Raw genomic sequence first — 13729 nt, 5'->3', positions numbered from 1 at the left:
ACTAAAACCTAAACCCTTTGCCCAAAAGGTCCCTATTTGTTCCCAGAATCTATCCTGCTTTTTCTCACCTGCCCAGAGCTGAGCAGCTGTTGCATACTGATGGATATAAGACCTGCACCACAGTGGTTATAAAACCTCAAAGGTTCAGAAAGAAAGAGACAACAAATAATGAAAGGACAGAGCATTGACTGTGAAACCATCCCAGTGTCATTGTTTAAAACATTGTTAAGGCAAAATGGAAAGTTGTGTCCCAAATTGGGCACGTAAAAGGCAGCCACATCCCACACTCAGGTATACCCTTGGGTAGGTACCAGGTGTGACAGACATCTCCTGCTCCCACAGAAATTCACCCATTTTAATGGAGACTAAAATACATCCGGATAGCTTGAGATTGACATCAAATGTTGCCATCCTCAGGTTACTTCTCAAGACGCTCTTGACCCCATTTTCAAACCAAGGGAGAGGGGGAAGCCTTGCCCAGCATTCCTCTTGTCCTTTTTCAGCTTTCTCCTTAACTTTCGGGACCCGAATAACAAGAAATGAGTGTTTGGAGCAAACAATGCAGCCCTGAGCTCCAATCCTAATGTATTTCTGCGGCAGCTGGACTGCAGCCAGAGCGTTCCAGTCTGCAGACAGGTTGGACGGCAACACCTGTTTCTATTACAGCAGCACCCATGGGTAATGCACTTCAGTTGTCACCATCTCCATTGACAACCTTTCATCACAACATCAGTGACTTGCTCTAATTTTCCCAGAGCTTTTCCTCGTTTGCATAGTTCCCTTGAGCTTTTTCTTCTTATAAAGCTTCATTCCCCTCAAAGCTCCACACCTCTAAAGTCTTCCCTTTCCAGGGAGCACTGAGAGAAAGCAGAGCTCCAAGGTTAGGTTTTCTTTCTGGCTGCAGCTTGAAAGCCAAGGTACTTTTAATGCTTTCAAGACTGGATATAAATTATGCATCAGTGAGGCTGACAGGCATGGATGTCATAATGGACTCAACAGACAGGGATTTAACACTGCCAGGCTCCTCCAGAAGTATGGCTTACTCATGGAAGAGTTCAGTTAGTAGAATCATAGAAAGGTTTGGGTTGGAAGGGACCTTAAAGCTCATCCAGCTCCAACCCCTGCCACGGGCAGGGACACCTTCCACTAGAGCAGCTTGCTCCAAGCCCCTGTGTCCAACCTGGCCTTGAACACTGCCAGGGATGGGGCAGCCACAGCTTCTCTGGGCACCCTGTGCCAGCGCCTCAGCACCCTCACAGGGAAGAGCTTCTGCCTAAGAGCTCATCTCAGTCTCCCCTCAGGCAGGTTAAAGCCATTCCCCTTGGCCTGGCCCTACAGGCCCTTGTCCCAAGCCCCTCTCCAGCTTTCCTGCAGCCCCTTTAGGCACTGGAGCTGCTCTCAGGTCTCCCCTTAAGGAGTCTTCTCTTCTCCAGGCTGAACCAGCCCAGCTCTCTTAGCTTAGAGATGTTGTGGTTGCTGTGCTCCAGCTTCTCTGCCAGAGTTCAATATATCAAAACTATTCTGGTCATTCTGCTCCTGCTTGAGTCTTTACCACCGTCCTGTCTCCTCCTTGGAGCCCAGTTTCACATTCTCTGTGCTGCAGACACCAGATGTCTGGCAGGATGCTGAACACACACTGACTTCCTTGAAAACAGCTAATCTAGATTTCCCCCTAATAAAACTAAGCACCTTCCCCTTTATTTACATCCCTAGTTCACACCACTGCATTTTCATATTGTGAGCTCTCTGATATTGAAATCACTTCCAGGAAAGGAATCCAAGTTCTTTTTGGCAAACACCTTCCAATCTTTAATAACCTATTCAGTGTGAGAAAAGGTTTTATCTGCTGCGTACAACAGCAATTCTATAACTAGAGACCTTAAAGTGTAAGCAGTTTAATGTCAAAAGGCAAACCACTCTTTGTGTGGCATAAAGGGAGCCAAGTCTATTAAACGGGCCTGAAGGCCAACAGCTGTAGTTTTTCCACTTTCTCAACAAACTGAAAGTCCCTATTTACACAGTTTGGGATATATAAAAAGCACCCCTCCAACAACCCAGTGGGCTGCCAGAACAAAATCCCACCTGACACAGAATGGGAATTAATTGCCTTTGGGTATCAGTTGCTAAGAAAATGTTAATGAATGACAAAGCCAGGAGCGACAGGGGATTTAATTTGCTTACATTTGTTTGCATTTGCTCACGACGATGCTGTTGGAGGCACTACTCTTACTCATAAAACTCTGGTTATATTGCTTGTGATTCATTAGGGCTAAAAGAGCTGGTTATTAATGAAACAGAAGTACTCAATTATTCTTCTATCCACTTCACTGTTGAGCTTTTAACCACAGCAATTATGCTTCACCGGGGCCTCGTTTTTCTCCTCTGACAGCTCCGAATTCATCACACTACCTACAGTGTTTAGACAGTTATTTAGACCTACTCAGGGTGAATAGGTACATCTGGGGAACAAGCAGAGTCTTTTCCTAAGTGGAGAATCAATAGTTAAGACTTCAAAGACGTTTTAATCCAGTTTCTTGTTTCCCCGAAACACTTTTGCCTTTCCAAAGGCCATCTGATACGTATAATGTAGCCCACATGGCCCTTTCACGGTGTGCAGACCACCCAGAAACACTGGAGGAAAACGCTACCCTGGTGCAATGTCAAAGCCAACAAACCCTGTTTCTAAGATGTTGGGATGGTTTCAGATTTAAACCTTTAGACACTGGGTGACAATGACCCCTTCATGGTCCCTTTGCAAGCCAGCACCCACCTGTGCATGCTTACAGGGAAGCAGAAGCCACCCAAGGGTGCATGGTGGGCTCCAGCACCCATCTCCTTCACTTCCACTCATGCAGATCCAACCTTGGGCACCACATAAATCAACCACCCAGGATCACCAATTGCATGATACCTTTCCAAGCAGGAAGTTTCTTCTCAGGAACCATAATTTGGGCATCCCATATTAGGTTTTTTTTTTTATTTACAATATTTCACTGATACATCAAAAAAAAACCTCAAAACCCAACACAGACCCAAAATAGTAGCAGAACACACATCAGAATTGTGTAACTCAGTAACAATGATATAAATGAACTACTCAAATCACAACCATAGTATGTGGACCTCCAGGGGAAAAACGTACCACTTAAGTGAAGAAAACAGGATGTTGTTAGACTCAGTTCCATATAAGCCCTTCTTCATAATGTGTTCTCCATTTAGAGGTTGTCCAAACACAAAATAATTTGGGAATGTTTTTGGAAGAAAGGAGATATAAACAGCAACAAAAGGGTTCTAATGCAACATTAACGGCACATCTGCTGTCCCTATATGACATTCATAGTGGTGATACAGAAATAGTAAAAAGGGGAAGCCAAACAAACCCAGGAAACCATAAGAGTAATTATTAAAGGCATGGGAAGTCTTCTTAGAATCCCAGACTGGTTTGGGTTGGAAGGGACCTTAAAGCTCACCCAGCTCCAACCCCTGCCACGGGCAGGGACACCTTCCACTGGAGCAGCTTGCTCCAAGCCCCTGTGTCCAACCTGGCCTTGAACACTGCCAGGGATGGGGCAGCCACAGCTTCTCTGGGCACCCTGTGCCAGCGCCTCAGCACCCTCCCAGGGAAGAGCTTCTGCCTAAGAGCTCATCTCAGTCTCCCCTCTGGCAGCTTAAAGCCATTCCCCTTGGCCTGTCCCTACAGGCCCTTGTCCCAAGCCCCTCTCCAGGTTTCCTGGAGCCCCTTTAGGCATTGGAGCTGCTCTCAGGTCTCCCTGGAGCCCAGCTCTCTCAGCCTGGTTCCAGAGCAGAGCTGCTTCTGCACAAGTGGGAAATGTGGCATAACAAAGACAGGCAGTGAGACTGAAAAAAGAAGAGGAAATGTCCTCCTGGCTTATTTAGCCCTCCCCATATTCTTTTTACTACTGTATTACAGGTGATGATCTCAACTGTGATGACTGAAGATCAGAAATATTTCTACAGCTAAATGGAGTGTGTAGGACAGACATCCATAAGACATTCAAGTTTTATTCGAAACCTGCATCAGATAACTTCCAACTAAGCAGAGCTAGAGAGAACCTCAGGGCAGGGATTGTGCCCCTGCACTGGGCACTGGGGAGGCTGCACCTCGGATCCTGTGTTCAGCTCTGGGCCCCTCACTGCAAGAGAGACATTGAGGTGCTGGAGCGGGGCCAGAGAAGGGCAGCGGAGCTGGAGCAGGGCCTGGAGCACAAGGGTGATGGGGAAGGGCTGAGGGAGCTGGGGGGTTCAGTGTGGAGAAGAGAAGGCTCAGAGGGGACCTGATGGCTGCCTACAAGTGCCTGAGAGGAGGATGGAGCCAGGAGGGGCTCCAGATGGAGCTGAGGAACAATTCCTGCCCCAGAGGGTGCTCAGGCATTGGAACAGGCTGCCCAGGGCAGCGTCCCTGCAGGGATTCAAAAGGCATGGAGACATGGCACTTTGAGACATGGGCCATGTATTAAATGCAAACAGCCCTCATACTGAGATCTATTATCTCAGTGTTAAACTGAAGAGTTAAATGTTCAAATGTGTTGCCATAAGAAAAGCCCCCACAAAATTACAAAGAACCCTCAACCACAACTGTTATGCATGAGCCTGTCTCATATTTACACAAAGCAATTGATACCATTTCCACATTCATAAACAGTATTAGTGGGTTTGCTTTGAATTAAATCCATTTTAAAAGAGCCACTTCCAACATGAAAACCAGGCAATTAATGTAAGATACTACATGAGGGCCCCAGCTCTGCCTCTGTTCTTTTGTTTCTGAGGGACAGACCCACACAAAGCAGATGGAAAGCCTTTTCATAGCAATGCAGAACTCTCAGATACAGAATCAGCCCATATACGCCATCTCTATTTATATCCTATCCCATTTATTGTTCTCTGATGTGCTGGACACGAGGAAAGTGGCCACAATAAATCCAGACAGAACTGTCATTTCTAAGCTGACTCTGTTGTATTGCTGGTGAGCAGCAGGAGATGGGAATGGGCTTTTGGACTCACCTGTTGAACTTCACTTTCTCCATTGGATATCTTCTCTGTGTACACAAAGGAGTTGAATATCCTCTGCAAGACAAACCAGAAAGGATGTGTAAGAGGGGTTTTGCCAGAAAATGTCCCATTAAAACAACCCCAAATGGCCCCACGATGACAAAATTGGTGCCAGAAAAGGACCATTTCACCTGGGAGTCTCTAATGCCACGGTTACCCCAGGGGAATCGCATTCCTCTATACTGTGTGTGGATCTGCATGAAGAGGCTGCTTTGGGATTTGAAGGCGAAGACATAAAAAGGTTTTTTTCTCAAAACATCTGTTAGTTACCAAACTGACATAAGGTGCTAAGAGAAGTGTTTCACATTAGAAATCTACTGCTGTGCAAACCGAGACTGTTCTAGCGCTAAACCCAGCATCACTATAAGAGTGCTTGTTTCCAGCCAACACACGAGAGGCTGTGAGCCAAATGTAGACATATTTGGTACCTGGGAAAGAGAAAAATGAGAGCCGCTTTTGAACACAACCAGACTGAGCTCACTACTGGCAGAAAAAGGCTGTATCAGAAAGTGGAAGTAGGAGCTGTGTCCTCCCCTGGGAGAGCTTCCCATCTGTTCCCAGAGGGACAGGAGTGCCTCCACAGGTGACAGCCACACTGCCAGTGCTGCTTATTTACAGTGGTTACATGGAGGGGAAAACCACTCAACACTTGTTAATATTCTGCTTCCAGACTGAAAGATAAGATTGGAAGGATTTGGGCTTACACTGATGGCATTCCTGAAAAGTTTGCCTGATACACCAAAGTTTCGCTTTCAGAATTTCTCATTTCCAAGGGCAGCTTTCCCCTCTGGGACAGAGGAAGCCATGGAGATGCTGCGAGGACTGGAGCAGCTCTGCCCTGGAGCCAGGCTGAGAGAGCTGGGCTGGGGCAGCCTGGAGAAGAGAAGGCTCCTGAAGGGGAGACCTGAGAGCAGCTCCAGTGCCTGAAGGGGCTGCAGGAAAGCTGGAGAGGGGCTTGGGACAAGGGCCTGTAGGGACAGGCCAAGGGGAATGGCTTTAAGCTGCCAGAGGGGAGCCTGAGATGAGCTCTTAGGCAGAAGCTCTTCCCTGGGAGGGTGCTGAGGCGCTGGCACAGGGTGCCCAGAGAAGCTGTGGCTGCCCCATCCCTGGCAGTGTTCAAGGCCAGGTTGGACACAGGGGCTTGGAGCAAGTTGCTCCGGTGGAAGGTGTCCCTGCCCGTGGCAGGGGTTGGAGCTGGAGGAGCTTTAAGGTCCCTTCCAACACAAACCAGGCTGGGATTCCAGAACAGTGGGGCCATCCCCACTAGAAAATACACAGGTGTCCCAAAATATTCATAGAATCACACAAGGGTTTTCAATTCCTTTCCATTCTTTTGCTGTCTTAACAGCAACAGTGGCTGCATAGCACATGGAGATTTGCAACAATAGTGTCAGCCAGAACAAGAATAGCGCTGGTTATTCATTATCAAGAAACATAATATTAATATGTTGAGGATATTTATGTCATTATACATTGAAAAACAGAAAACAAAAAAAGCAAGCCCATTATGTTATGAAGGATCTTCTAAACTCCTCCCATCCTTCTGCTCAGGTGCACTCTTTGGGGTAAGCAAAGGGCAGGGAGTGTTCGCAGGTTCCACATGAAAATAAGACAGCTCCATCTGTATATCAAACACCTTCTCCATAAGCAAGATACCCAGTATAAAAGCTGAAATAATTTTCCAGGCAGATCCATATTAAAATACTGACCCTTCCTTGCAAACACAGGGGTTTGCAGCACCCTGCACGCAGCCCAAACCTGAAGTGACAGAGAAAAACAACTGCACTACTGGGAAATACATCCTACAGCCTCACATATACCAAAATACGATCTTAAGTAATACAAGCAGAAAGAACACAGATGGTGAAATCCTTCCGAGGTTGTGGAGGAGATATAAAACATAAGAAGTCAATGAGGTTTTTCTCTGCCAGCCTCAGGGGGAGCTGGAATGTCACTGATGGAGTGGATTCTGTACCAGTGTTAAGCCAAACCCATGACAACACATCTGTAGGCACAGCCACATCTGGTGAAGGGCAGTGATTAATGAAGACCCTGTTGAGTCCCTCCCTTGATGTGAGAGTTGTGAAATTACCAAGACTCATGAATACAGCGCTAGGACAAGCTGGAATCAGCTCTCTAAATTATTAACTATAACAACTGCAATTATTAAATAGGTTTAAATTTCATCCAAATCCAGTTTAATCATCCATCCGTGACTCCAAGAGTTTTCTTGATGCATGTAGCCTAGTAAGGCTACACACAGCTACAACTGGCCAAACCAGCCTGGAAACTCCTTTGGTGTGCTCTGCTCCATTTAGGATCAACACTTTCCCTCATCCCTCTCCCTCCTGAGGACTTCAGGAATGTCAAAAATTTGAACTCTTCATTCTAAAGCAGCATTTGGAAGGGCAGCAATAAATCTCCTCAGTTTACAAGTCTCAGAGAGACAAGAAGAGGGGGGAAGGGAAAGCATCTACTCTTAAAAGGCGCCCATACATTGCGACTTCCTCTCCTTCCAGACCTTTGTTTAAAGTTCTGCTTGGGCACTCTAACTACAAACACGTTGGCTTTCCCCCTCCCCAACCCCATGAGATGAAAAGATAATTTAAACATCAGAAGAACCTACATTAAAGCACGTCATTTTGATGCAAAATGTCTTAAGTGAATTGAGTTTTTCTCTCCGCAGCATTTTGTCTCCAGACATCAAAAGGAACAAGAAGGAAACAAACTGTCAGCTACCGAGACTGCAGCTTTCTGTCCTCAGCACAAAGCTGACCCCTTCCTCCCCCTTTAACACGGAGCTGTGTTTAGGGACTACCAAACTGATGCCAGGGAACATCACACACGGCTATGGGAGAGACACCGTGCAGCAGGGGTTTCTCTGGCACTGGGCTGGGTTTTGAACCTATTTTTAATGATTGATAATTTAACCAAGTTCCACAGAACATTGCTATCTTAACGAAAAGCACCGTGCATGTCAGTGAGGAGGTAGCAGGAGATACTCAGGGTACCTGCTCCCTGTTCAAGGACTCCTATATGGAATTACACTGCAGACAGAAACATCTCCCTGTTGTATTTAAGCTAATTTCATTAACTTAAAAAGTGATTTAACTTTGAGTACAAAACCAGAGCTAAGTGGCAACCTCCAAACCAGAGGGGCTGGAGCAGCTCTGCTCTGGAGCCAGGCTGAGAGAGCTGGGCTGGGGCAGCCTGGAGAAGAGAAGGCTCCTGAAGGGGAGACCTGAGAGCAGCTCCAGTGCCTGAAGGGGCTGCAGGGAAGCTGGAGAGGGGCTTGGGACAAGGGCCTGTAGGGACAGGCCAAGGGGAATGGCTTTAACCTGCCAGAGGGGAGACTGAGATGAGCTCTTAGGCAGAAGCTCTTCCCTGGGAGGGTGCTGAGGTGCTGGCACAGGGTGCCCAGAGAAGCTGTGGCTGCCCCATCCCTGGCAGTGTTCAAGGCCAGGTTGGACACAGGGGCTTGGAGCAAGCTGCTCTAGTGGAAGGGGTCCCTGCCCATGGCAGGGGCTGGAGCTGGATGAGCTTTAAGGTCCTTTCCAATCAAAGCCAGTCTGGGATTCTATGAAATGAAGCTCAGGGAACTTCACAGACCCAAGAGTAAGTCAGCTCCTCAAACTCACAATAACAGCCCAAACATTTAGGAGCACTTGCCCCTCCTGGTTTACACAGCACATTAGCATCTGTACTTTATTCTTCCCACCCCTTTATGTTCATTTGAATCTGCTGAGCAGATGGCAGCAGGCAAAGTTCACTCCAACAGGAGCAATTACACACGTGCTTAATGAGATGCTCTCCTGGGATCATTTGCCAGAGCCCATAAGCACAATGCACGAAGGCTGCAACCACTGCACTGGTTCAGCATCCAGCCTTTCCCTGCTGAGCTGGTGCTGTACCAGACACTGCTATCTGCATCCCCATCACCCCTCCCAACACCACCTCAAGCCCTAAAACAGCATTTTATTGTGGCTTTCTCCATTTGGCCACCCTCTTTTAAGTGTATAATAATGCTTATAAATATCCAGGCTCCTGCTGAACATCAGTCAAGTATGCAAAAGAGATTCGTTTTCTCAGGAATTCTCTAATTCCTTTAAACCTGACACCTTTCCAAGTCAACATCTTTGTTCTTGTGGCACACGGCAGAGGACAGCTCCACCCTCTACACTATCCACTACTTACCTTCGGTGCTGAGCTGACAACAGTTGCTCACAGTCGTGTTCCAATATACCCGCACACAGAGCACACAACTACTGCAATGCCTTGGTTTCATCAAGCAGATTTCTACCAAGGTTTCTGACTTTAAAAAATTATCAGAAATAAAAGCAACTTTGTTTTCCAATCCAAACTCTGAATTAAATGTCAAGATTTGGGGTAGAAAACAGCATTTTGTGCTGCCATGGCTTACCCAGCTCAGCAAGAGGACTTTGCTTCATTCAGGTCAGGTACTTCCACCACAAAACACAAAATTCAGAAGTAAGCACAGTGGAAGACTTCATCAAAACTCGTGAGTCTTGAAGCATATCTGATGTCCATACTTCCAAAAGCAAACTTCAGAAATGACATTAATTCCAGTTTTAGGCAGGTCTAACTTAGAAAGTCAGTGTGAAAGTGTGATTTTCCTACAAATCACTCCAACATTGGAGATGCTCAGAAAGAACTAACACTTGTCTGGCTGGCTGTATCCACCACCTGATGCTTCATATTCCCATTAAACTCTGGGGCAGGCAGGGGCTGAGCACAAAGCCCTGCACCATCCCTTGGGTCCCTGAGTCTCTGGAAACCCCTGAATCCTGCAGCACTCTGCTTGGCACATCACTTGCATCCTTAATCCTCCCCTTCCCCTCTCCAACACAGCGCTTGCCTTTAGCTATACAAACAGAAGTCCAGAGCGAGAAAATCATGGTGTTTGCAGGGACCACTACAGGATTTCTGGTGGTCTGTGACAGCTCTGAGACACACAGGCTTCAGGAGAGCAGTGATGCGTCCCTATGAGCTTCCAGAGGATGGCCGCATGGAAGGATTCCTGAGAAAGCTGGGGTTTGCTTTACAAATACACACTTTCAACACATTAAACTCTTGTTTTCCTAAGCTCTTTAATTACGTGTCTGGGCCAAAGCACTTGCAACTTCCTAGAAAATATTCTAGATACATCCTTTACTGACTTTGGTTAACAACCAAGTGCTTCCTGGTGCCACCAGCCTGCCTCACTCTTAGCTTCGAGTGACAGAACAAATATTTGGTGTGTGAGATAAGTCAGGAAGCAATGAGAGGATCCAAGAGGTCCTTGGGGTTGGGATGGGGAAGATTGAGGCCACCACCACCTAATGCCTCCCACCGGTGGGGTCTGACAGTGATGGATGGGCACAGCACCTCCGGGTAGGATGGAGTCAGGTTTCCCAGCAAGCCAGAGATAAGGGGCAGCTCAGATTTAGCTCTGTTATGTGCCAGAACAAAGCTTAGGAGACTTTTCTTCATAATGCAAAGCCAAAGGCAACTCAGTTTTAAATCTGGGCACTGACTGTAGCCCGAGCTCAGCATAAAAAGTGAGGTATTAACCGGCTTGTTCCTTCAGTTCCTTGAGATGGAAAGAAACCCCGCAACAATGCACTGCAGTGAGCCAACACTTCAAAAGCCCCGGTCTGACTGTCAGCACGGCATCAAGATAAACAGAAAAAGCCACCACCCCCAAACCTCCAAAGTCCCCAGCCAAACACAAGCGCCAACTGCTCTGCAGAGCACTCAACCATTTGCACATCACTTTATTCGCCAGAGGAGATACAAATCTATCTCCCTACCGATAAAAATAACATTTTCAGAGGCAAAAGAGACTAGGGAAAAACAAACACAGGCTTAGGAACCCCCCAACCCCCAAATAAATAACCTTTCAGCGGATTGAGGGTACATACTGCTGTTACCCATCATATTTGAGTAATGACAGGAGGAAAAACCCCAACGCTATTAAAGACGTATACAAAACAGCAGTAGCACAATGTACATGTGTCGAATATATGCCACATTAGCTCAGCGGGGCTGTAATAGCTCTTAAACTTCAAGTAGCTACCAAGCAGGGTCTGTTTCTTATTGTAAAGGTTAATGTTTTAAAGAGTGGTGAGCAAAAAATAGAGAACAAATCCTTTTGGGGATGAAACTTCCCAAGTGAGATTGTTTGGAGGAAAACCTGTGGCTTCTGTCTGGGGTTTATTTTTGCAGTGTCTGAAGCCATATCACATTATGTTTTGTTACCATTTTCTAAACCCAAGAAACATTAAATAGTGGGCTCCCATAAGATCAAGGACATGATTCGTGTTTTTCCTCTAAGAACTTACAATATACATATAAAAAGCTAAAGGAAACTGGATGAAAACAGTGCAAGGCAAACTTGGTCAGATGAGATGAATGACGGCAGCAGCTCGGCGTTACAGACCCTGCTCAGTTCAGGGACAGACACCACAGCTATGGACTAAAAGGAATATCTCAACATCGCACTGCAAACACCTTTCTTGTGCTGTGGGTTACAGAAAACAGCAAGTTTTCAGTAAGGGTTTAACTAATTAATGCTTTTTTTTCATTATATTATTCGTCAAGCAGCAGGAGGTATCTTTATCAGACAGGTAGACAAAGAGAAACGTGATGCAGGGCTCACACACTGAGCTCAGGTCAGTGTTTTCATGGGGGTCAGAGCAAAGGCAGCCTCTCCTTTGAGAGCAGGCAGCAAATCCTGCATTTTCAATTAAGAAATGAGCTAAAGTAAAGACTCATACAGCTCCTGGTTCCGCTGTCCTGGCCCAGCTCACCTCCTACCATCAGCATTTTGCTCAGAGAAGCTCTCTGTTACTAGTGGGTAAAGCTGCTCTGTGCTGGAGTGCTCTTAAACCACATCACCATTTGCAATACTCCTTTGGCAGCTTCATTTAAATCATTTTGCTTATTCTCCATACAAAATTTACATAAGATTACTTGCAATTAGGAGGCATTTGTGGGGGAAAAAAAGCATCAATTGTGAGACAAAGCTGTGACTGTCAGATATAGCTTTTCCATAAGCAAAGTGAACCGTAAACCTCCTGGCACTCACACCACGAGTGTATTTGGAGATGTGGATCTCCACATGCTCCTACACACACCTCCATGGGTGCCTGCATTCCTCAATATTGAGAGGGTTTCATGCAGGAAAACATCACTTCTCTTCCCAATTTTTATCTCCATGAATTCACCATTTACAAACCAAGCCACCATCACCATTTGCCATGTGTTTAGTGGCTCATCTCACCTCTGCTCCCCACTCTGTAGCCAGCACTGAGGCAAAGTGTTTTGTGCAACACAGTGGACACCAGAAGAACTGGAATTCAAGTTTGATCTTAACTTTGAAGGTAGAAAGCATCACAGTCAGTTTTTATAGTTTACCTACTACCCTTAGACTGTGATAGGCCTTTGGGATCGTTTCAAGAGCGGGAAGGGGAGATGGTGAAGTAGGCACGACATTGCTTGGAAAGAGTCAGAGTGGAGCACAATTCTTATAACTGTGTTTCCTTGGAAAACTTCAGGCATTTGCAAGGAGAGAAAACTATGGAAAACTGAGTAACTGCCAAAAATGCAATCAAGGACTGGCAGAATTTTTTGTCTTCTTTTTCAAGGGACCAGAGAAGAGGGAGGAAAAAAAGAGAGGGGAAAATACCCTTAGAAAATTAGTTCCACATGTTAACACGATTATTCATTTGGCCAATGTAACTTGACTAAGGTTATACTCATGACAACGTATATGGCAGTTTTTCAGTAAGAGAAAAGTCATGCTACCCTTAAACCTTAAAATACAAAGCAGATGGTCCTCTCCAGAGGATTGCATTTTTCCCCCCTACGTTTATTCCTCATTCCAGCCTCTAGGATGTGAAACCTCAAATATTTACATGGAGGTTTTTTTCAGGTTGAGAACTTTTTGATTACTTTTCAACTTGCTGCATTTTGCTGGTCCTGAGCATTTATCAGGAGAAAAATCAACTTAATTCTATTGGGACAACCCTGGGTTTCACTTTTCCGGTTCGTTTTCATGCTCATTTCAAGTCAAAATGACTTACTATAAATAAGGAAACATTTAAGCAGCAGAACAATCCATGTAAATAGATGCAATCCTATAGCCAGGAGAGCTTGGTATCATTTTAGCGTAATTACTGTGCTTGTCCAATTTGATCGTGGATTTAATATAGAGCAAGTATGCAGAAGAAACATGGATCAATTTATGTAACATTCCAGCTAGGCCCATGTAATTCTAGAGCAAAAACAAACAACACAAAAAGCCAAAGGGACATACAGACACACATGCACCGAGAGGACACAATATTGTTTCCTGATCTATTTAACACAGTCAAGGCAGAAGCTGTTGAGTTTTGCTTGGAGAAATGCTGCAGCCAAAGAACACTGAAGTTGGAGCTGAACTACTAAAGAGATCGACTTGAATCAGAGCAAAAGATATCCAAGAATGACAAGCTTAAACACAGGAATTTATGGATCATAAATCACAACACGAAACTTCTGTGCATTCAATGAATGGGCTGATGTTAACGTAATTACAGAATTGTTTTCTTTAAATGTCCAAGAGTATCATTTTTCAGGATCTCTCAGCAGGAACCATCAACATACACATGATAAATAC

General features: G+C 45.6%; 1 protein-coding gene across 2 annotated transcripts in view; it reads right to left on the bottom strand.

The window, feature by feature from the left end:
- CACHD1 (cache domain containing 1) overlaps positions 1 to 13729 on the bottom strand; it is a 100181-nt gene that overhangs the window by 58314 nt on the left and 28138 nt on the right. For both annotated transcript variants that reach the window (XM_062617583.1, XM_062617584.1), the window contains exon 2: positions 5023 to 5085. In XM_062617583.1, the coding sequence (XP_062473567.1) occupies positions 5023 to 5085 (63 nt within the window). The remainder of the gene's footprint in view (positions 1 to 5022; positions 5086 to 13729) is intronic.

This window comes from Pezoporus occidentalis, unplaced genomic scaffold (assembly GCF_034315485.1).
Source record: "Pezoporus occidentalis ecotype Australia unplaced genomic scaffold, CSIRO_AGI_Poc_V1 ctg198, whole genome shotgun sequence".
NCBI classification, from domain to species: domain Eukaryota; kingdom Metazoa; phylum Chordata; class Aves; order Psittaciformes; family Psittacidae; genus Pezoporus; species Pezoporus occidentalis.
This window is presented reverse-complemented; position numbering and strand designations above follow the sequence as displayed.